This window comes from Anomalospiza imberbis, chromosome 25, assembly GCF_031753505.1.
Source record: "Anomalospiza imberbis isolate Cuckoo-Finch-1a 21T00152 chromosome 25, ASM3175350v1, whole genome shotgun sequence".
Taxonomy (NCBI): Eukaryota; Metazoa; Chordata; class Aves; order Passeriformes; family Viduidae; genus Anomalospiza; species Anomalospiza imberbis.
Window position 1 is genome coordinate 4,766,969 of NC_089705.1, and position 23,936 is coordinate 4,790,904.

At 51.7% G+C, this 23,936-nt stretch overlaps 1 protein-coding gene across 4 annotated transcripts in view; it reads left to right on the forward strand.

Annotated features, from left to right (window-relative positions):
- Window positions 1–20,607, forward strand: part of CSMD2 (CUB and Sushi multiple domains 2) — a 287,236-nt gene extending 266,629 nt beyond the window's left edge. For all 4 annotated transcript variants that reach the window (XM_068172583.1, XM_068172582.1, XM_068172581.1 and 1 more), the window contains 18 exons: window positions 284–457; window positions 1,281–1,469; window positions 2,973–3,146; window positions 4,263–4,445; window positions 5,385–5,561; window positions 7,077–7,256; window positions 8,705–8,878; window positions 9,855–10,028; window positions 10,428–10,501; window positions 11,888–11,999; window positions 12,417–12,596; window positions 13,822–13,887; window positions 14,818–14,979; window positions 16,093–16,205; window positions 16,821–16,908; window positions 17,641–17,779; window positions 18,893–19,067; window positions 20,007–20,607. In XM_068172583.1, the coding sequence (XP_068028684.1) occupies window positions 284–457; window positions 1,281–1,469; window positions 2,973–3,146; window positions 4,263–4,445; window positions 5,385–5,561; window positions 7,077–7,256; window positions 8,705–8,878; window positions 9,855–10,028; window positions 10,428–10,501; window positions 11,888–11,999; window positions 12,417–12,596; window positions 13,822–13,887; window positions 14,818–14,979; window positions 16,093–16,205; window positions 16,821–16,908; window positions 17,641–17,779; window positions 18,893–19,052 (2,519 nt within the window). In that variant the 3' untranslated portion in view covers window positions 19,053–19,067; window positions 20,007–20,607. The remainder of the gene's footprint in view (window positions 1–283; window positions 458–1,280; window positions 1,470–2,972; window positions 3,147–4,262; window positions 4,446–5,384; window positions 5,562–7,076; window positions 7,257–8,704; window positions 8,879–9,854; window positions 10,029–10,427; window positions 10,502–11,887; window positions 12,000–12,416; window positions 12,597–13,821; window positions 13,888–14,817; window positions 14,980–16,092; window positions 16,206–16,820; window positions 16,909–17,640; window positions 17,780–18,892; window positions 19,068–20,006) is intronic.
- The last annotated feature ends 3,329 nt before the right edge of the window (window positions 20,608–23,936 follow it).

Below are 23,936 nucleotides of genomic sequence, written 5' to 3' on the forward strand. Positions count from 1 at the left end.
AGAGGGAGATGTGGTGTAAATCAGTGGGATCCTGGCACTCAGCTGCCTGGAGAGGGATGCATGGAATTCCTGGATGCAGGGAATTCCTGGTGCCAATAAAACCTACAAAAATCCCATTCTCTCAATGTGATCCTGTATCTCAACAGAGCAGACCCCAAATCTTTGGGTTTTGGGATTGATGTGCGGGGTTTTTATGCTCTCCTACCTTCACAGCTTTTTCCAGTGAATAATCCACTTTTTCTCCAGGAATAAATCCAGTGACATTTCCATTTTCTGCTTGCAGCCATCACCTGTGGCCACCCTGGCAACCCCCCCAACGGCCTCACCCAGGGCTCCCAGTTCAACCTCAATGACGTGGCCAAATTCCAGTGCAACCCCGGCTTCCGCCTGGAGGGAGCTTCCCAATCCCAGTGCCTGGCCAACGGCCAGTGGAGCAGCACCCTGCCCTCCTGCCGAGGTCAGTCTGGGCCAGCCTGGGCTTTCCTTTGGGATTTCTCCATGTTCCCATGCCAGAAATCCCTGGAAACCACCCAGGGGATGTTGGAGATCCTAGGGCCGCTGTAAATCCCATGGGATTTTCTCACCTCCAAGGCGTTGGGGTGTGTTGGAAAAGGAAATTTGGGATCAGACCCAAATTTGGGGTTAGAGGGTGTTAAAGGCAGGCACAGCCCTACAAACACACCCTGCTGTTCACAGTCCTTGAGAGCCGTCCATGGAAAATCCATGAAAAAGCAGATCTCTCCTCTGCTCCCCCCCACATCACCTTGTCCAACCTCCTCATTTATCTTCCCAGGAAATATCTTCCCACAGCTTTCTGCAGAGCCCTCTTCCCTTTTTCCCATGGGATCAGCACTCAGGTTCACCTCCCAAATCCCCTCCCCTCCTTGCACTCCCCCCATCTGCATTCCCCTAATCCAGGATCTCTGGCCATGCTGGATTATCGGTATTCCCTGATGGATGGTGGAAATCCCAGTTTGAGATCAGTTATTCCCAGCTGGATAATCTAAATCCCAGTTTGGGGCTGGAGATCCTCTGCTGCTGGGTGAGAACCTGCAGGATTGCCTGGATTCCTTTTCCCCCCCCCTTTTCACAAGAAATTTTTCCACTCTCACCCTCAAAAATCTTGCAGGGGGGGAAAAAACACGTAAATCACAGCATAAAATCTTCAACTTCCCACCTTTTTTCCTGCCTTTTTTTTTTTTTTTTTGAGAACCCCACATTTTCTGCCCCACCCTTTGCTTCCCATTATTTTTGGGTGTTGTTCTGTTGTTTGTTTGCAGTTGTGAACTGTTCTGACCCCGGGCACCTGGAAAACAGCGTCCGGCAAGTGCAGCCGAGCGGCCCCCACAGGTTCAGCTTCGGCACCACCGTGTCCTATCAGTGCATCCACGGATTTTATTTGTTGGGAACGCACGTCCTGACGTGCCAGGGTGATGGCACGTGGGACAGAGCCCTCCCCCAGTGCCTTTGTAAGTGGCCCCAACCTTCCCTGTCCAGCCCAGCCGCTCATCTCACGGGGTTTTGCAGGATTCATGAGGGAAAATCCCCCCCCAAAAAAATCCACGTGGGAATGATCCCAGTGGTTTCAGGAGTTTCCCAGGGAAGGGGGTTTGGGGTTGAGGAGAGGGATCCTGCTGGAGGGCATTCTCTGTGCAGGGACAGGTGGAATCCCAGTGGATTTGGGGGATTCCAGGTGGAATTTCGATGGATTTTGGGGGTTCCAAGTGGAATCCCAATGGATTTTGGGGTTGAGGAAAGGATCCTGCTGGAGGAGGTTCTCTGTGTAGGGACAGGTGGATCCCAATGGATTTGGGGGTTCCAGGTGGAATCCCAATGGATTTTGGGGTTGAGGAAAGGATCCTGCTGGAGGAGGTTCTCTGTGTAAGGACAGATGGATCCCAATGGATCTGGGGGTTCTGGGTGGAATCCAAATGGATTTTGGGGTTGAATAGAGGGATCCTGCTGGGGGCATTCTCTGTGTAGGGACAGGCAGATCCCAATGGATTTTGGGGAATACCAGGTGGAATCCCAATAGATTTTGGGGTTTGAGGAAAGGATCCTGCTGGAGGGGTTTCTCTGTGTAGAGATGGGCAGATCCCAATGGATCTGGGGTTTGAGGAGAGGATCCAGCTGGGATTGCAGGTGGACAGGGCAGGAGCAGCTCTGGAGCACAGGGAGGGCTCAGCTGAGTGAGTGAGTCCCAGTCTGGGAATTTGGGATCCAGAGTGGATTTTAGCTGCCTTAGGGAGGTGCAGGCAGGAGCAGCCCCACTCCCAGCATGACCAGTTTGTCCCTTTGGGCACTAAACCAGCTGCAATCCCATTCCCTGCCCTCGGGAATGGCCTTGGAACTCTGGAAATTCCAATTGGCTTGAGCTGTTCCAAAGCTGGGATTGTTCCTTTTGTTTTTTCCATGTTTATCCCTCCACACCGAATCCTACCGAGCAGTTTTGGGCACATTTTCCTTTCCTTTTGTCCTGTCCTCACCCCTTGCATGGATCCTGGGGAATTGGCGAGTGACGATCCATGTTCCCACACCCGGGAGGGAATTCCTGTTAAAACCCTGATCCCAGGCTCCCTCAACCCCCTTGAGTACAAGGGATCTCCTTTCTTAAAATGTTGGGATTTGGAGGATTTGGAAACCCAGGTCAGTTTTACCACTGATTCCGTGGATTCCTGGGGTTAAATGTTTAAAAAAAAAAAAAAAAAAAAGGAGATTTTTCCCATGTTTTTGTTTCCCGTGTATTGAACTTCCCTGTGAGGGTGGGGAGAACTTGGCACAGATGCCCAGAGCACTTGGAAGTGTCCCCATCCCTGGAAGTGTCCAAGGCCAGGCTGGACAGGGCTTGGAGCAACTTGGGATAGGGAAAAGCATCCCTGCCCATGGAAAGGGCTGGAATTAACAGATGTTTAAGGTCCCCCCAAGCCAGAATTCTGGAATCCCCTGGTGCTGAAGCTGTGTCTCTCTTGCAGTGGTGTCGTGTGGCCACCCCGGGTCCCCTCCCCACGCACAGATCTCGGGGGACAAGCACACGGTGGGCTCCGTGGTCAGGTACAGCTGCCTGGGCAGGCGCACGCTGGTCGGCAATGCCACGCGGATGTGCCAGCTGGACGGGCGCTGGAGCGGCTCCCTGCCACACTGCTCCGGTGAGGGGCCTCGGGAGGGGCACTGCGAGGTCACCCAGCCATGGTCATCCATTCTTGGTCATCCGTTCATGGTCACCCATTTAAGATCTCCCAGCCATGGTCATCCATTCATGGTCACCCATTTAAGATCTCCCAGCCATGGTCACCCAGCCATGGTCACCCGTTCGTGGTCACCCAGCCATGGTCATCCATTCATGGTCACCTGTTCATAGTCACCCATTTATGGTCACCCAGCCATTGTCACCCATTCATGGTCATCCATTCATGGTCACCTGTTCATGGTCACCCAGCCATTGTCACCCGTTCATGGTCATCTAGCCATGGTCACCTGTTCATGGTCACCCATTTATGATCTCCCAGCCATGGTCACCTGTTCATGGTCACCCATTTATGATCTCCCAGCCATGGTCACCTGTTCATGGTCACCCAGCCATGGTCACCCGTTCATGGTCACCTGTTCATGGTCACCCATTTATGATCTCCCAGCCATGGTCACCCGTTCATGGTCACCTGTTCATGGTCACCCGTTCATGGTCACCCAGCCATTGTCACCCGTTCATGGTCATCTAGCCATGGTCACCCATTTATGGTCACCTATTTATGGTCACCCAGCCATGGTCACCCAGCCACGGTCAGCCATTCATGGTCACCCATTGATGGTCACCCATTCATGGTCACTTGTTCATGGTGACCTGTTCGTGGTCACCTGTTCATGGTCACCCAGCCATTGTCATCATATTCCACCCATCATCACCTTCTCTTCCCTGAACTTCCCCAACCCTTCCCCTTCTCCTTTCCCTTTCCCTTTTCCCTTCCCTTCCTGCCATGCTCCAGCCCCTCCTTGTTCCCTGAGTGCTCAGGGCTGGCTTGGAGCACGTGGGAATTCCTTTGTGGAGGGGAAATATCCCTGGGGCTGATGCTGGAGGCTCCACCTTGGGATTCAGGAATTGTGGCCAAGTCTGCATCCAGCTCAAAACCAAGGGGCTGCTGGAACCAGGAAATGTCTAATTTGGAATTCCACTGCTCTGCTGGGGGTGGAATTCCCGATGAGGGTGACAAGGAACAAGAGCCACCATGCCCTGGTGGCTCTGGTGACTCTGCGCTCTCCCTGGGCAGGGGGCAGCCAGGGCGTGTGCGGCGACCCCGGGATCCCTTCCCACGGGATTGGGCTGGGGGACGCCTTCGACGTGGGCAGCGTGGTGAGGTTCAGCTGCGAGCCCGGCTACACCCTCCGAGGCTCCACCGAGAGGACCTGCCATCCCAACGGCTCCTGGAGCGGCACACAGCCGGAATGCGAAGGTACTCCTGTGCCATGGCCCCGGCACTGCCCCGGTGTCCCCAGAGCTGCCCCAGTGTCCTCAGAGTTGTTCTGGTGTCCCCGGGACTTCCCTGGTGTCCCCAGAGCTGCCCCGGTGTCCCCAGAGATGCCCCGGTGTCCCCAGAGCTGCCCCAGTGTCCCCAGAGTTGTTCTGGTGTCCCCGGGACTTCCCTGGTGTCCCCAGAGCTGCCCCGGTGTCCCCAGAGATGCCCCAGTGTCCCCAGGAGTGCTCTGATGTCCCCAAAGCTGCCCCGATGTCCTCAGAACTGCCCTGGGACTGCCCCGGTGTCCCCAGGATTGCTCTGATGTCCCCAGAGCTGCCCCGGTGTTCTCAGAACTGCCCTGGTGTCTCCAGAGCTGCCCCGATGTCCCCAGAATGCCTCCAGTGTCCCCAGAACTGCTGTACTGTCCCCAGAATTCCTTTGATGTCCCCAGAATTTCTTCTGTGTCCCCAGGACTGCTTCAGTGTCCCCAGGATTGCCCCGGTTTCCCCAGAACTGCTCTGGTGTCCCCAGCATTCCTCTGATGTCCCCAGAACTACCCCGGTGTCCCCAGAACGGTTCTGGTGTCCCCAGAAGTGTTCTAATGTCCCCAGAAGTGTTCTCATGTCCCCAGAATGGCTCTGATTTCCCCAGAATTCCTCTGCTGTCCCCAGGACTGCTCTGGTGTCCCCAGGACTGCTCTGGTGTCCCCAGAAGTGTTCTCATGTCCACAGAAGTGTTCTTATGTCCCCAGAAGTGTTCTTATGTCCCCAGAAATGTTCTCATGTCCCCAGAATGGTTCTGATGTCCCCAGAAGTGTTCTCGTGTCCCCAGAACTTGCCTTCACTGAGGACAGGCAATGCAGGAAGAGCCCCTTGGAGCTGCGGGGCTCTGTTTGTGTTCCCTGGTTAATTTCCATTTCGCCCTTTCCCTCTGCAGTGATTTCCTGCGGGAATCCCGGGACGCCCAGCAATGCCAGGGTGATCTTCAACGACGGCCTGGTGTTCTCCAGCTCCATCATCTACCAGTGCAGGGAAGGTTATTATTCCACAGGGGTGCTGAGCAGGCACTGCACCGTCAATGGCACCTGGACTGGGACCAGCCCCGAGTGCACTGGTGAGCACTGGTGGTGCCTCAGGTTTTGGCTTTGATGTTTTTCAGATTCTCTGCTGCTTTACTGTGTGGGTCTGAGCTTCATATTATGGGATGGTGAGCTCTCCTCACAGAGCAGGAGACAAAACAATTCCTTCTCTAGCCGGGGACCAAGGACAAATGATCCAAATCTCAGGCCCACGAGCACAAACAACGTGGGCTGGAGAGAGAAAAGCAAGGATGGGACTTCATGGGCTAAAGCTGGAATTGGACAATGAACTCCAAGATGCAAATGGAGCAGAGCTTATAAAAATGTGAGACCTCGTAACCAGTCATCCATTTTTTGTGACCATTTTGGTTCATCTTGGGTGCGGCCCTGGCTGGGCTCTTGTGCTGCCTAAGGTGGATCCATTGAGGCTTTTTCATAAATCCCGGCTTTATTCTTTAACTCTGCCCAGCCTCTGTTCTAGGCCAGCCTTCGCAAGGCTTCACTGATGTGGAATCCTGCTGTAGGGAGAGGGGGAGGATGAGCTGCCAGGCCCAGCTGTGCCCACATGATGCCTTTTGGGGCTACCTAAAAACAGAGGCCAGACAAAATTAAGGCAATAAAAAGCAGTTCTATTTATTGAAGGGCCATCAGGGGCATTTAGGGCAGATCAAGCTCCCCCAGGGGCTACACCCAAAAAATGGATGATGGGTCATGGGTTTACACACTTTTATAAGTTTGGGCCATTTGCATTTTGGGGGTTCATCTTCCAGTTACAGCTTCAGCTAATGAAGTCATTTACCCAAGTTTGCTGCCCCCAACTCACTTTTGTTTCCATCTCTCAGGGCCTGAGGCAGTGAGGTGTCCTTGATTGCCAGGCCTGGAGAGGAATTGTTGTGTCTGCCCCAAATGGGGAAGCAGCAGCTCACACTGCACATGGAGTTTGGAGTTATGCACTAAAGAACTGCAGGATTACAAACAGATGAAAAATAGAAAAGCTGAAATCCTAAGGCACCAACACATGAGTGGCACCCTGAGAAACTGTGCTGAAGCCTGGCCTGGCACCAGGAGCAGCTCAGACTGGGAATTCTGCCGGGACCTAATGGAAAAATCTTGCTCTGGGGTTGTCTTTTTCCAGCTGGATGGAGGGAGCTCTGGAATAATTTTGGGAGTGGATGTTGGCTGAGCTCGCTGGGGCTGCTCCTGAGTGTGACATTCCTGGGGCAGGGATGTGTGTGACCTCAGGGCTGGGAGCAGGGTGGTAACAAAGGTGAATTTACATCAGAGGCAGTGAGTTTAGGTGGGGAGTGCTGTGGACAAACTGCTTTCCCTTCACCCAGATTTGACCCAGGTTTGCTTTAATGTTTAATGAGTGTTAATCCAGCTCCTTTCAAGGCCTTAATGAGCCATTAAGCTCCAGCCCCGATCCACATCCACTGTGCTACAAACCTGCTCCACATTTAACTGGTTAAACTCCATCTGGAAAAACACTCAGAACCATCTCAGTTGTGGTTCCAGCTGCCAGAAATTCTCCTTTTCCCCTTCCTTGGCAGTGATCAACTGTGGAGACCCCGGTGTGCCGGCCAACGGGCTCAGGCTGGGCAGTGACTTCACCTACAACAAATCCGTGGTGTTCCAGTGCACTCCTGGCTTCATGATGGAGTCAGACAGAGCAGCTGCCCTCACCTGCACCAAAGACCGCACCTGGAACGGCACCAAACCCGTCTGCAAGGGTAGGAACCCTGCAGGTGTTGCAGGAGACAAGTTTTGCAGGCCACCAGAGTTTCCCTGGAAGCCTGGCTGGGCGTTCCTCAGCTCCCTCATTCCGTCCAAAGTTTGGCATTTGTCAGGGAGCAGCAACACCTTGCTGTCTTCAGGGCTATCAGTCTGTGCCTGGGAGGGAGGGAAGGAGTTGCTCTTCTCCTTCAAAGCCCAGGGAGTAAAGTGATTTTGCACAAAAGCTCAGATCAAGCTCAGATAAAATATTGTGTTTTTCCAGCAGACGCTGTGCTGGCATCACCCAGAAACATCTGAAAAATGTTCCCTGCGAGTCTTCTCATTATTCTGAGACGACTCCTGTGGTTCAGAGATAGAAAAGGGAAATAGGAAAGCAGTGGCTGGGCAGGCTGGATCTCTTTTCCTCACCCCCCCAGCGCAGATAAAATATGTGGCAACATCTCTGCATTCCTTTAAAAATCTGGAAAATTCACCTGCCACTGAGCTGATATAAAAACAGGACACATAAAAACCCTCAAATGCACTCCAGCTCCTTCAGAGGCTGTAAAGAGCAATTCTTCCTCTGTTTTTTCATTCTCTGCACTGAGCAAATGCTGCAGAAATGATCCACAGTGCGGCCAAGAGTCTCATTTGGAGGCACAGGTTCAGCTCCTCTGAGCTGAAGAGCAGAGCGCTGCAAAAATGTCATCTCCAAACACCCCAGAGTGGGTGAAAACCCGACAGGTTGTGGCTTCAACTGCTCGTCTGAGCCTCAGCCAGGTTGTCCAAAATGTGTGAATCTTCGGGGAAATCTGGGATGAGTTTTCACGCCACGTCAGAGCAGATTTTTACCTTCAGCTGAGAACGAGCATTGACTTCAAAATCAGATTTGCAGAGATGTTGAGGAGAAAGTTCTTCCTCCAGAGGGTGGTGGGGCTCCCCAGGGAATGGGCACAACCCCGAGATCTCAAGGAATACTTGGACAACACTCTCAGGGATGCACAGGGTGGGATTTTGGGGTGGCTGTGCAGGGCCAGGGGTTGGACTGGATGATCCTCATGGATCCCTTCCCACGGGATATTTCATGATTTGGGATTGAACTCCAAACTTTGAAGGGGTTGACCCCACTTTGTGCCAATCTCAGGAGATGCTTTTGGAGAGCAGGAGGTGACTTCACTCCTACGTGGAATTCGCTTATTAATGGAAATAATTAAGAGATTGAAAGACCTGATTTTCCTTCTCCTCCTTCTCCTTCTCCTTCTCCTTCTCCTTCTCCTTCTCCTTCTCCTTCTCCTTCTCCTTCTCCTTCTCCTTCTCCTTCTCCTTCTCCTTCTCCTTCTCCTTCCTCTCCTCTTTCTCCTCCTTCTCCTCCTTTATCTTTTTCTTTTCCTTTTCCTCCTTCTCCTCCTTCTCCTTCTCCTTCTCCTCCTCTTTCTCCTTCTCCTTCCTTTTCCTTCTCCTCCAGCCATCACCTGCAGAGCTCCCCAGGCCATTCCCAACGGGAAGGTGGTGGGATCAGATTTCAGCTGGGGTTCCAGCATCAGCTACGCCTGCCTCGAGGGCTACCAGCTGTCCCTGCCCGCGGTGCTCACCTGTGAGGGCAACGGCTCCTGGAGCGGGGAGATCCCCCAGTGCTTCCGTGAGTAGGCAGCTTCCCTCTTTTCCACCAGGAATCAGCAGGATTCTGCTTCAAATCCAGTTTTTTAGGGCTTTCCCCAACTTTTATATCCTAGCTCTGTATCACTGGTTTGGCAGCTCAGGGTTTAGAGGGATCTTGCTGTGCTTCCTGCCCCGTTCCTAAAAGGAGTTTTCCATCAGCTGGAGTGGGAATTTTTGGTGCCATGGTGATGCTTCAGGAATCTGGAGCCAAAGCCTGGCTGCTCTCCCACCTCCCAAGTGGCTTGGTTTTTTGGGACCCTTGGTTTGGCAGCTGTAAGGAGGAGGCAGGGACACAAGTGGTCACTCCAGGGACACTGTTGGTCACTCTACCCCTGTGACAGAGGGGTGAGGCCACATCTGGGAGGAATCTGGGCATTTTCCATGTTCCTGCCTACAAAACATCCTCAAAACTGGGTGTTTGCCCTCAGTGACCCAATCTTCTGCCAAAAAATCCTTTGGCAAAGAGCACCGTGTTGCAGCAGAAGTTGGGAATGTTTTGTGAAGGCTGGGAGGGTTTGATACAACAGCAAACACCAAAAAAAAAAAGGAAATTAAACATCTCCTGATGCTAAAGGCAGCTCCGAGTTCCTTTTCCAGATGCACAATATCAATTTTCATATTAAATCCCACAAACCCCTCACCGTTCCTTGCACCTTCCCCTGGATCTGGGATAATTAGCGGGCTTTCCGTGTGATACAGAGCCAAGGAACAAAGTGACACTGTGCAATTAGGGGAGAAAAAAGAGGGGAAAAAAAGGCAAATCCGGGGGAGAAGGTGGAAGTTAATTAACAGCCATTGACAAAAGGAGATAATTACAAGGAATGCAGCCAGCAATGCCTTCTGCCAGCCCTGATTCCCGAGTTAATCACGGAGTGGGATGGGCTGTGATAGCCCTGGATGGGATGTGACATTCCTGAGGGCTCTGTGGCCACATCCTTGTCCCTTTGCTGTTGCAGCCGTGTTCTGTGGGGACCCGGGGACCCCGGCCCAGGGCAGGAGGGAGGACCGAGGCTTCACCTACCGCTCGTCCGTGTCCTTCTCCTGCCTGGCCCCGCTGGTGCTCGTGGGGTCAGCGCGGAGGTTCTGCCAGTCCGACGGCACCTGGAGCGGGACCCAGCCCAGCTGCATCGGTAAGGGGAGCCCAGCTGCAGGCTCTGGGGGCTCACTTCACTTCCAGTCCCAACCCCGTGGTCCTTGGAGATCAGGGTGGGAGCAGAGGGCAGGGAGGAGGACAGGATCACCGTGGTGCTTGGAGCTTGGGATGGTCCTTGGGAGCAGAGGATGGATGTGGGGAAGAGCTGTCCTGATCCAAGGTGTGTCTTCCCAGTTTTTCTCCTGAGGGATGAAGTGCCTCTGGTTGCTTCGTGCTGCAGCAGGCAGGGATTTAAGAACAAGAAGATCCATGTGTTTTCCTTGTCGCTGTGTGTTCTTTGGAGACAAATCCCGCCTGCGTTCCAGAGGTGCAGCAGGATCCATGTGCCTGGAGGGGTCTGAGCCCTCCTGTAAGTCCCTGTCCCTGTTTTTAACAGATCCCAGCCTCACAACATGTGCAGATCCTGGAGTGCCTCTGTTTGGGATGCAGAACAATTCCCAGGGATACCAGGTATGGCTGTGGAAGAGGGGTGTACCACAAAACCAGCCCTGCTCGGTCCGTGGCCTGGATTCACATGTTCTCCCATGGACTCATGTGTTATCCCATGGATTATTCACATGTCTTCCCATGGGTTCATGTGTCCTCCCATGAATCATCGTGTCCTCCCATGGATTCATGTGTCCTTCCATGGATTCATGTGTCCTCCCATGGATTCACGTGTCCTCCCATGGATTAATGTGTCCTCCCATGGATTAATGTTTCCTCCCATGGATTCATGTGTCCTCCCATGGGATTCATGTGTCCTCCCATGGATTCTTGTGTCTTCTCATGGATTAGTGTCTCCTCCCATGGATTCACATGTTATCCCATGGATTCACATGTTCTCCCATGGACTCATGTGTTATCCCATGGATTATTCACATGTCTTCCCATGGGTTCATGTGTCCTCCCATGAATCATCGTGTCCTCCCATGGATTCATGTTTCCTCACATGGATTCATGTTTCTTCCCATGGATTCATGTGTCCTGCCATGGATTCACGTGTCCTCCCATGGATTCATGTGTCCTCCCATGGATTCATGTGTTATCCCATGGGATTCATGTGTCCTCCCATGGATTCTTGTGTCTTCTCATGGATTAGTGTCTCCTCCCATGGATTCACATGTTATCCCATGGATTCACATGTTCTCCCTTGGATTCAAGTCTCCCCTCATGCATTAATGTCTCCTCCCATGGATTCATGTGTCCTCCTTCCACGGATTCTTGCATCTTTCCATGGATTATTGTGTCCTCCCATGAGTTCATGTCTCCTGTCATGAATTCTTGTGTTATCCCATGGGTTCATGTGTCCTCCCCTGGATTCCTGTCTCCTCCTGGGAGCAGGACACCCCAGTGTGCTCCATTAGCCCTCCGAGTGTGTTTTCACAGCATTAATTAGGGAGTGCATTGTATCTGAAATTAATGACAGTGATAATTAATAGTTGCTGCTATTCACATTAATTCCTGTTAATTTTCAGGCCAAATCCTGCAGGTGCTTTTGCTAATCCCATCTCTTATCCAGCAGGAAATCATTGGAATGGGGACAAAAATCCCACAGTGACTCCCTGGGGGGCTCCATTCCTACCCATTCCCTGCTGGGATAGTGGATGCCAGAGTGGGTCCTTCAATTTTCCTGCTAATTAGTTACCTTAATCTTGGGGTTTAATTAATAAATTTTAGTTTTAATTAATTTGGAGACACCATAAGTGGGATTTTTGCTCAGCTGGAGCTTCCCTGGGAGTGGAGCTGCTCCTGTGAGGGATGAGGTGGTGACAAGGGGATGGCCCCTTTGGAATTGCATGGAATGAAGGCCTGGGAATCCCTGGGAAGCTGAGTGATTGTCTCCTCTTGGATCAGGTGGGAAGCATCCTGTTCTTCAGGTGCCAGAAGGGGTATCTCCTGCAGGGCTCCACCACCAGGACCTGCCTGCCCAACCTGACCTGGAGCGGCGTCCAGCCCGACTGCGTCCGTGAGTCCTGGGAATGCCACAGGGAGCTGGGGCCCTCAGACAGGCTCTGCAAAAGGAATTCTTGGAGGAAATGTGTTGGATTTAGGGAGAATTGGGGATTTTAGTCTGCACCAACACCTGGCACTCACTTCTGGGTTCAGAGGTGCTTCACCATCCTTTGTCTTTTTCCCTTAAAAATGGGGGTGGCCAATCCTGATTTTCAGCTCATCCAGCTGGAGCCTGGTTCAACTCCAGCCAGGAACAGAAACCCAGCATGGGAAGCTCCTCATCAATTCCTCCAACTGGGAAAAATCCCTGTGAGCTGTGGTGTGGAAGCTCTTCCAGGAGGGTTCCCCTGTCGATGTCACGGTGTCACTTTTCACCCTCCCTGTGCCCACCTGGGTGGTTTCTCTCACCTGTTTTCCCTGTCCCCTCCAGCCCACCACTGCAAGCAGCCCGAGACCCCCTCCCACGCCAACGTGGGCGCCCTGGACCTGCCCTCCCTGGGCTACACCTTGATCTACTCCTGCCAGAGCGGCTTCTACCTCACCGGGGGCTCCGAGCACCGCACCTGCAAAGCCGACGGCAGCTGGACAGGGAAACCCCCCATCTGCATGGGTGAGGGGCTGGCAGGACCAGCTGGGCTCTGAGACTCTCCCCAGGGTCTCAGGCTGTAGAGATCCTGGGCCTTGAGGTCCTTCAAAGGTGGTTTTTGAGCTGCAGATAAACCCAAGATTCAGTTTTGGAGTCAGAACTCCAAGGAAGGAGGGAGGTGTTTTCAGCTGTGACTTTTTTTCCCGTAGAAGTTGTGAGATGGCCCAGCCTGATTTTCACTTGGTGGGAGGGTCTCCAATGTTGGTCTCCACAGCAGAATCCCAGAATTAGGTTGGAAAAGGCCTTTGAGGTCATCAAGTCCAAACTGTGACCCAACAGTCAAGGGCCACCCCCAGTCTTTCCTTAAAGAGTCACCTGGGGATCTTCTGGGGAGGTTTTGGGTCTAGAAGCACCTGTATAGGACAAAAATTGTTTATCTCCCCCACATTTTACCTGCCACAGAGTCTTGGATGAGGAACATGTTCTGATCCATTGAAATGGAGCCCTGTGACTCTCCTGGAGCGGGGTCACTCTGGACACCTGGGATTGGAGCAGAGGGAAAGGCAGGACGGGCTGGGGACAGAGGCTGAAAGGCAGAGAGGGACCTGGGGGTGCTGAGGGACAGCAGCTGGACATGAGCCAGGTGTGCCCATGTGGTGTAGCACCTGGCTGGATCAGGATGGACCAGCAGGAGCAGGGAGGGGATTGTCCTCTGTCCTGGCATTGCTGAGGGACACATCGAGTGCTCTGTCCAGTTCTGGGTTCCTCCATTTGGGACATGGAAGGGCTGGAGCGTGTCCAGGGAAGGGGAAGGAGCTGGAAAACTCCTGCTGGAGCTGAGGGGGCTGAGCCTGGAGAAAAGGAGGCTCAGGGGGGACCCTGTGGCTGTGCACGACTCCTGACAGGAGGGGACAGCCGGGGGGGATGTTGGGATCTGCTCGCAGGGAACAGGGAGAGGAGGAGAGGGAACGACCTCCAGTTGAACCAGGAGAGGTTTAAATTGGATATGAGGGAAAGTTTCTCCATGGAAAGGGTGGTCAGGCCTTGGCAGGGGCTGCCCAGAGAGGTTTGGAGTTCCCAAGGAAGGCCTGAACGTGGCACTCAGCGCTCTGGGCTGGGTGACAAGGTGGGGGATCGGGCACAGCTGGGACTCTGTGACCTTGGAGGGCTTTTCCAGCCTCAGGAATTCTGGGGTGGACAGCGGCAGAGCCCACAGTACTGACCAGCTGTGCTTTGCCCCCTGTCCCAGCCGACGTCCGTCCCAGCGGGAGGCCCGTGGGCACCGCGCGGGAGCCGCCGCTCGCCAAGGCCTCAGGTGAGGGGTCAGGGGGGCTCATCCCCACGGACACATCCCTGCTACCCCCTCAGATCCACCCTCCTGAATTCCCTCCTCTGGAAGCTGCCACACGCCCCATCCTATTCCCTGGAGGTCTGTTGTAAAAGCGGGTGAACCCGGTGGGAAGAAATGCTGATGTGTGACTCCAGCTCAGGAGGCTGAATGATTTCTTTATTATAACTGTGCTATAACACATTAATATACCATTTAAAGGAGATACTAAAACTGCAAACCTACTTGTTCTAACTCCCATATCTAACTCGCTCACAACTCGGGACCCTCTCTGAGAGTGCAGCCACAGGTGGGTTGGATTGGCCACCAGGCTCAAACAATCCTCACCAGAACCCAACCAAGCCATCACCCCAGGTGAACAATTCTCCAGACACATTCCACATGGGAAAAACAAGGAGCAGAAATAGAAATTGTTTTCTCTTTCTTCTCTCTGTGCTCCTCTATGAAAAAATCCTGAGAGAGAGAAGAATGTGTTGGCCACAGAGTACAAACACGAGCTGGACATCAACACCCACTGCCCTCCCCAGAGCGTTCCCTTCCAGGATTTTGTACATTTGACCTTTTTTATTTTAAGTTAACTCTTCCTAATAAATTATTTTGGGGGTTGGTTCTTTTTTAAAACGTTCCTTGCATTTTTGGTCACAACAGGCAGGTTAAAGTCACTGGTTTTGGCTTTATCACCTGTGGTGGTGGCACAGAGCGGGTGGGATTTAAGATACTTAAAATACAAAATCTTTTAAAAATATTAAATACTTAAAACAATTTAATTATTGTCGGTGAATTCAAAGAAAGACAGAAATCCTGTTCTGTTTTTTTTTTTCCCCTGAAAAAATGGAAGTGCTGCTGGGGTTTTGTGTTTTTGGTTTCTTTTTGCATCTCCCACTGCTGTAATTCCAGTGCCTGCGGATGTGTTCGCAAGGAATTCCCTGTGGAAAGGCTCCTACGAGTACATGGGGAAGAAGCAGCCAGCCATGCTCTCTGTCACCAGCTTTGACCCTGCCACCAGCAAGGTCAACGCCACCTTGATCGACCACAGCGGGGTGGAGCTCCAGGTGTCGGGTGAGGGACACGGCGTGGCCTTTGGGAGGGGTTGGCATTAGCACTGCCAGGGCAGGGACTGTCCCCTGTGCTGGCACGGCCGGGATGTTGTGATAAAAGCCAGTCCTGGATTGTATAGGTCGTATTTTATAGGATTATCAGAAGCTGCCGTGTCAGAGTTTATTGGTGGACAAGGCATTCACACTTAGTTTATGGGCAGTACGTGGTACTTTGCATACATGTCAAACTTCTGTATTTTTAGTTACTTTACTTTTTTTTCTGCTGATTCTCATGAGACAGATCTTATTGTTTATCCTGGTGCACTTATTTTTCACTCTAGGAATAGATTGTTGTGTTAACAAATCTTTCATACCAAGATTGTTTTCTCAGGGGAACTTGCAGCTATTAATTTAGGCCTGATTTTATGACGCCTTTATTTTATAATTTTTCTACCTTTCTATGACACTGGGACACCCCTAGGGCTGTGTCCAGTTCTGGTCACTCATGGCCAGAGAGACATTGAGGGGCTGGAGCATGTCCAGAGAAGGGAATGGAGCTGGAAAAGGGTCTGGAGAACTCCTGATGGAGCCTGGAGAAAAGGGGGCTCAGGGGGCTCCCCACAACTCCCTGACAGGAGGGGTCTTCCAGGGTGGGTCAGGCTCTGCTCCAAGGATGAGAGGAAACAGCCTCAGTCTGTGCCAGGTTGGATATTAGGGAACATTTCTCCATGGAAAGGGTGGTCAGGCCTTGGAACTGCCCAGGGAGGTTTGGAGTGCCCATCCCTGGAGGTGTCCAAGGAAGGACTTGGTGCTTTGGGCAAAAAAAAAACATGAAATCATGTGAGCTGGATTTTGATGATCCTCGGGGGTCCCTTCCAACTCCTGATTCCGTGAGTGCTCCATGCCCCTGCCCTCCTGGAGCACCAGGCTCTTCCTGATCCAACAGAAGAACCTGAATATTAATTAAATATTAAGTTGACTCCTTTCCCATGTGGAAAATACCTTCAGAATCCTGGGCTGTGTTTCCCAGTGACAGGGCTGGTGTCCACTCAAATCCTGACTTGGTTTCCCTGCCCTCCACTCAATTTTTTCAAACCAGAGTGATCCAGAGCCGACAAAATCCCTTCTTTTCCAGGGATTTACAAGAAGGAAGACGTGCACCTGCTGCTCCAGGTGTACCAGATCATGGGGCCACTGGAGATCTTTGCCAACAAGTTCAGGAATGACAAATGGGCTCTGGATGGACACGTGAGTGCACAAAATTCACCCTCCCGTGGCCGTCCCAGCCTGGAGTTCCCTTCCTTGGAGCTGAGAGATAATTCCCAGAGCTGGGAGGGGACATGTGGCACTTCCCCAGCAGGTGACAGCTCCTCCTGCAGCTGGGGGTTGGTTTTATTGCCCTGGGGTTTGGAATCCATCATCTCCCAGATAATGCTGGAGGAGAAACCAGTGGGATTTGTTGCACGTGGATGTTTTGTATCTGCTCAACACCTTGCTGGAAAAGCTGATTTTCCCTACTGGAGCCAACTCCTCACCCTCTGCCTGTGTCTGGGAGTTCCCCAAGCCCTTTAGGGATCCAGTGGAGCTTAGAAAAAATGTGGATCCAGCTGACCCATGGCCACTTTTTCCCTCTCCCTCTGAAATCAGCAATGTCCTCTCCGGTTTATCACAAACAAGATTTTTTTAGCTTCCCTTCCTTTGAGAATGGAGAATTTTCAGCTGTTGGGCAGTGAAACGCCTTAAAACATGCCAGGGTTTTCTGGGGAAATGCATGAAATCAATGTACTTGGAAGGGGCTGGGCTGAGCTGGGTGTTAAATCCAGGGAAATTTTGGATAAATCCATTGATTTCCACTCTCCACAGGTCTCGTCGGAGTCCTCGAGTGGCACCTTCGTGTACCAGGGCTTTGTGCGTGGCAAAGGCTTCGGGCAGTTTGGCCTCCAGAGACTTGGTAAAATTCCTTGGAACTGCACTTTTCCCCTCGATTCCAAAAGCTCCACTTTGGCCTGGTGGGGGTTTCCAGCCAGGGAATGTTTCTCCAATCCCTGGCTTGAATTTTCTGCGCTTTCCGAGTTCTGCTGAGCTTGATGTGAGGCTTGTGGGAGACAAACAGCACAAAACAAACAGCACAAGGATAAAATTTATAATTTGGGAACAAAATGAGGGATAACCAGGCTGCTGTCCTAAGGCAGGGAGAGTTTGGAAGCACAACCAACACCTGGACATGTTTTTTTCCAAATTCCCTGCCAAGCCTAAATCCCATTCCCACCAGAGAAAGTGTCTCCATCAGAAATCACAGAGGCTCTTGGGAGCTTAAACCACCCAAACTTTAAGCTCCTAAATACCTCTTAAAGCGTGGTTTGAGCTCTTTAATCCCTCAGGATTGCTGCAATCTCGTCACCTTTATGGATGCTCGTTATTGCAGCGTTTCATAGTCTCCTTAAAGCCCAACTTCATGCATCCAAGTTGGACCTTTTTGGCAAAATAAATCAATTTACACCTCCCTTTAATTTCAGCTCTAAATAAATGATGAGGTCTAAGTTAGGCTGGATCTCCATCCTTGTACATCCATTTTTAAAATTCCCTTTTCCAGCACCGCTTCACTCATTTTGCTGCCAAGCCCTTTTCCCCCAGAAGGGAGTTTGGAAATGTGGGAAATGGGTTCCTTTTTGCTGTGTTCCAGACATCAGTATGATGGAAAACGACCCCGAGTCCATAGGGCACCACTTTGCATCCAACAGCAGCTCCGTGGCAGCCGCCATCCTTGTGCCTTTCATCGCCCTGATTATTGCAGGGTTTGTGCTTTATCTCTACAAACACAGGTGGGTTTGGGGCAAGAATCCCAAAAGGTGAAAGAAATTCTGGGATTTGAGAGAAGTAGCAGTGAGCTGGGCTTAGAATCCCACCTTTAGACCTGGTTTAATTCAGGAGGTGGGACAGCAACAAACAGGGTTTGGGAAATTGGGGGTATAATTCCAAAAGGTGAAAGAAAATCAGGGATTTGAGAGAAAGATCAGTGAGCTGGACTTAAAATCCCCCTTTTGGGGCTGGTTTAATTCAGGAGACGGGAAAATAAAGCATGGTGGAATGAAGATTTTGGAGAGGAGAGCAACAAGGGTTTTGCTCACCATTAATGGGATTTTTGGCCACATTTGGGAGGATAAAAAGCAAATTCCCCCACCGTGGCTTTGAAGGTGGTGTAAATTCAGGTTTGCTCCTGATCAAATCCCAGCTTTGCAGATCTTCCTGCCCCATCCCCACGGGTTTCCCCTGTCAGTGCCCTCCCTCAGGGCTGTCGCCTGTGTGGGTGTCACCGTCCTGTCCGTGACGCCAGATTTATGTCACGATCCGCTCGTGCGGGGTGTCGTGGTGGTTCCTTAACCGATCCCAAAAGTGCAAAAAGGCAAACGGCAGGGGACCATCAGTTTAATCCCAACAAATGCACCTTTATTGAGGTACCAACAGCAAATGTGATAGAGAGAGGGGACAGAAAAAGGAAATAAAGAATAGAGAGAAAAGAGGGGAAGGGGAATATAGCTACCACCATCGAGACAAAATCCTCAGTGGTCCAGCCACATGGATTCGCCGTCGTCTGTGGGGGTGCACCACAGTCTTCCCAAAAAGTTAGAGTTTATATAGTCCTCAGCCAAAGCATCTGGCCAGAAGGTGGGCGAGATTGATGGGCCATTGTGAAGAGCCCCTTGGTCCGTGGAGCAGGTGCTGGCACGCAGGGACGAGCCACCGCTGGTCACAGCCAGCTGGAACGCAGCGTTCTGTAGGAGCACAGCGAGCGCAGCTGCTGACAGTCACTGGGCAAGCGTCCGCGTGCCCCTCGGCCAGCCCAGAACTCCTGTCAGGGCCTTGAGACAGCCGTGAGGCAGATGAAGCAAACTTGGGACCGTCTCTCACCGTGGGTTTTGTCCCCAATCCCGCAGGAGGAGACCCAAAGTCCCGTTCAATGGCTACGCCGGCCACGAGAACACCAACGTGAGGGGCACCTTCGAGAACCCCATGTACGACCGGAACCTGCAGCCCTCAGACATCATGGCTGGCGAGGCCGAGTTCACAGTGAGCACGGTGTGCACGGCCGTATAGCGCTGTCCCCGCGCGGTGAGTGCCACAGGGCCACCCCCGCTGGCCCCAGGGTCCCCTCGGGGCCGCGGGGTCCTGGAATGTGTGGGGAGCTGGAAGGGTTTGGGATCGTGGAGTGTGGGGAGTTGGAAGGGTTTGGGATCATGGAATGTGTGGAGTTGGAAGGGTTTGGGATCATGGAATGTGTGGAGTTGGAAGGGTTTGGGATGATGGAATGAGGGGAGTTGGAAGGGTTCGGGATGATGGAATGAGGGGAGTTGAAAGGGTTCTCATGGGATCATGGAAGGTGGGAAGTTGGAAGGGTTTGGGATCGTGGAATGTGGGGAGTTGGAAGGGTTTGGGATCATGGAATGTGTGGAGTTGGGAGGGTTTCCATGGGATCATGGATTGTGGGGAGTTGGAAGGGTTTGGGATGGTGAAATGAGGGGAGCTGGAAGGGTTTGGGATGATGGAATGAGGGGAGTTGAAAGGGTTTGGGATGATGGAATGAGAGGAGTTGAAAGGGTTCTCATGGGATCATGGAATGTGGGGAGTTGGAAGGGTTTGGGATGGTGGAGTGTGGGGAGTTGGAAGGGTTTGGGATCATGGAATGTGGGAGTTGGAAGGGTTTGGGATCATGGAATGTGTGGAGTTGGAAGGGTTTGGGATGGTGGAGTGTGGGGAGTTGGAAGGGTTTGGGATGATGGAATGAGGGGAGTTGAAAGGGTTCTCATGGGATCATGGAAGGTGGGAAGTTGGAAGGGTTTGGGATCGTGGAATGTGGGAGTTGGAAGGGTTTGGGATGGTGGAGTGTGTGGAGTTGGAAGGGTTTGGGATGGTGGAGTGTGGGGAGTTGGAAGGGTTCTCATGGGATCATGGAATGCAGGAAGTATTCCATCTGGAAGACTCCAAGTTTAGGGTACCAAAGCCACTCCCCCAGCATTCCCACGTGTCATGACCAACTCCTTGCTCTCCCAGATTCCCGTGGCCGGTGTCCAGTGTGGATGATTGTCCCACCTCACCATCCATCCATCCCCTCCCCACCTCCCTGCTCCCGCCCCTTCCAAGGCTGCGGAGAAGCTGCTGCACCTCCCTGGAATTCCCCAGGGGCTGCTGGATCCACCTCCTCCATCCTGCTGGATCTCCAAGCCAAAGGTTCTGCTCCGGCCCCGCTCCCAGACCTCGGGAAGGCCTGGTGGTGGGAAGGCTTTCCCGAGCTGCTCCCGGTGCTCCTGGAAGGAGCTTCCCAAACTTTGGGAGGAGCTTGGGCGACAAAGAGGTTGTGCACAAGGTGCTGGATTAGTGGAAAAACACCTGGATGGGACAGGATGAGGATTTGTGTGTCTGGGTTTGGGTTTCTGGTTGGATTTTCTACCCCAGGGCTTGAGCAGAGAAAGAGTTTTCAAATGGGGCCTTTCCAAACAAAACTTGGGAAGGTTTTCCCCTCTTCCCTGTGTTTGGTTTTCCTTTGGGCATTCCTGACTGGATTTACGGAAAACATCTGGATGGGACAGGATGAGGATTTGGGGTTTCTGCATTTGGGTTTCTGGGTTATTTCTTGGTTGGATTTTATACCCCAGGAAGAGTTTTCCAAATGGGACCTTCCCAAAACTTGGGAAAAGCTTCCCAAGGCTTTTCCCCTCTTCCCTGTGTTTGGTTTTCCTTTGGGCATTCCTGGCTGGGTTTTTCCTGCCCCATGCTTCCCCTGATTCGAGCTGGGCCCAAATTCCTGATCAGGAATTCACTGCCAGACAATTCCTGAAAGGACAGGAATATCCAAAGGGACTAAAATCCTCTCTGAAAAGAACTCAACACCAGTTCCCCCAAAAGCTTCCCAAATCCTTTGCCCTTTCCAGACTGATCCTCCAAAGGGCAATGCCAGAGGAGTTTTAATTCCCATCCCAAGCTGCTCCTGTTGTTTTCCCAGGGGCATTGAGGTTTCCTGGGATTCTGGGGGAGTAGGGAAGGCAGCCTGGCATTTCCCTCTTCTGGATCCTTGTGATGCAGAGTTTGCTTGGAGTCACTTTTTTTAGGATCAGGGGAGGCCGAAGTGCCATTCCCAAGTGATTGAGTCCAAGGGGCTCCAAGGAAAATCAAGATGAACCCTTTGGAATGGGGGTTTCCATCCATGCTCCCATTCCAGCACGGATTTTCTCCTCCCTGAAGCTCTGCCTGCTGAAAACCATAGGATAATTTGGGAATTAGGTTTATCCTTGATTTTCTGGGTGTTAATACATCAATATTTTATTTTTGTTACTCCTGGCTCTCCCAGAGGGAGCAGAATTCCCAACCTGCCAAAAAATGCCACCTGTGCTCCCAAAAAATGCCACTTCTGCTCCCAAAAATCCCACCAAGGTGCCCTGATTTCTCCCTGGGAAGTGGGAGCCAGATCCCAAGCCCCGATCCAGCGTGGGCAGGGGTCAGGGAAATGTCCCCACGTGGATTTGGGGACACTGGAATCAGGTGTGCTCCCACCTGGAGAGGATCCCAGGGTGAAATTCCGTGTGCAGATGGATTGGGATGGTGTCAGTCCCAGCAGGACTCCAAGGAAATATTCCCCTCCCGCTGCTGGAACAAGGCTGGGATAACCCCTTGGAATCCTTGGATGCCACCCTGACTCCAGCTGGGCTCTCCTGGCCATCCCTGAACTTTTCCAAGCTCAATTATCCCTAAAAACCCCGAAGCCCAACCCAAACCCCTGCCCTTCCATATCCCAATTCCAGGGCCCAAAACTCCAACAATCCTTGGAAGCAGAGCTTGGATCCCGTCCAAATTCCAGGGAATCCTCCCCTGGCTGCTCCAGGTGATTCCCACACCTGGCTCCCACTCACTCCATGGAAAAACCAGGAGAAACTCATGTCCAGGAGTGCAAAATAAATCCAAAATATTTCAAACCACCCAGGCAGGGAGAAGAGGGAGCTCGACTTCAACGGAATTTGCTGCTTTGGATCCATGAATTCCCTTTTCCTGCTGTTGCCCAGGGAGCCAAGGAAGTGGAAAAAGGGGTTTATCCCATTTTTTTGCAAGCTGGCTGGGATCTGCTCCATGCCATTTCTCCATCCTTGTGCCCAGAGGACTTGCATATGGTAAAAAAAAAAAAAAAAGGGAAAAAAAAGGGAAAAAAATGAAAATAAAAGGGAAAAAAATGAAGAAAAAAAGGGAAAAAATGAGAAAAAATACAAAAAACACAAAAAAACTCAAATCCCTCTTTTGTACAGAGATATATTTTTATTAATTAAAAGTTTGTACAGCTAAAAAATAAATAAAAAAACGTAATTTTTTTTTCATTATCGTAGGGAAAAACAAAAAAAAAAAAGTAGTGGGAAAAAAAATCAGCTTTTTTTTGTAAATGTAATAAAGTGTATAAATGGTTTCCATAAAAATGTACATATGGAATCTCTCCATGCCCCTGGCTTGTCTGCAGAATTCCCAGTTAATTTATCTGTCTCTGTATATGAGGCTTTTCCGTGTGTTCCCGGCGTTCCCTGCGGAATTTCAAAGCTATTTTCGATTTTGGACTTCCGAATAATAAAAAATCTCGATTTTTGCATTGCTTTTTCTTACAGCCCCCTGGTGCTTTTTTTAAATTAGCAGGGATGGAGATTCCCAACTTTTCCAGCGCATCCCGGAAAAGAGGAAGGGTGAAAATTTCAAGAAGGGGGAAAATCCGGGCAAATTGGGTGGATTTGGATGAATGGATTTGACTTTTCCAGCGGGATTTTATCAGGGATATCCCATGGAAAGGGAGAACGGGACCCTTCCTGCTTCCCAACCCCCGCATTCCTGCTCCAGGAGCCCCAGTTTACCTTAATGAGGTTTTAATTAACGCCTCCTCCCTCCCCGTGCCCCCGATGATCAGCAGGAATTAACTCCGGATCGAGGAAATTTGGGATGAGAAGGCCCTGGTGGGGCCTTTGATGCTCCGAGGGGATTTGATGCTCCGTGTCCTTTTATTTGGCGTTTCCCGCTCCCAAACGCTTCATCCTTGGATTTATCCTTGGATTTGTTCCCTCCTCGGCTTGGTTTTATCCAAAATAAAGGCAGGGGAGGAAGCTGAGGTTTTTTGGGATGGTTGGTGTGACCAATTCCCGGCAGGATGAGCCTGGGGTGGGGCGTTCCTTGGGATTTTGGGGCAACAGGAGGGATCCTGGAATGTGGGGAGTTAGAAGGGTTTGGGGTCATGGAATGTGGGGTTAGAAGGGTTTGGGGTCATGGAGTGTGTGGAGTTGGAAGGGTTTGGGATCGTGCATTTCCGTGGATTCTGAGGGAGGGAAGAGGATGGAAACCCTTTGGAGTGCATGGAGCTTCCCAGAGGACCTGGGGCTGCCCCATCCCTGGCATCCCGAGCTTAGAGCAGCCAGGGATAGTGGGAGGTGGCCGTGTCCATGGAATTTTGGGTGGAATCGGATGATCCTAAAGGTTCCTTCCAACCCAAACCATTCCAGGATTCCTTCTGCTTCCAATTCCCAAGGTTTCCCTCCATATTTGGGGTTTAATCCCTGGTTCAGTTTTTGGCTGTTCTTCAGGAGAGAATTTCTCATTTCCCAAGGATTTTTTTGCCACCAAGTTCCAGCCCTGGAATCTCCTCCAAAGCAGGGATTTAGTGCTTTTCCAAAGCTTTCCCAACCCCTCTGTCAGCATTCCGTGGAAGGAAAGATCCCAAAAATCCCCCCCGGCTTCTCTTGGCTCTTCCAGCAGCTGCTGATTGAGGGAGAGACCAGCAGGGAAACTGGGAGAGCTGGAGCTGCCACTGGGAATCTTCTGGGGAAAAAAATCAGGGAGAGCAGCAGGGAAACTGAGAGAGCAAGCTGGAACTTCCACTGGGAATCTTCTGGGGGAAAAAAAAACAGGAAGAGAGCAACAGGGAAACTGGGAGAGCTGGAGCTTCCACTGGGAATCTTTTGGGAA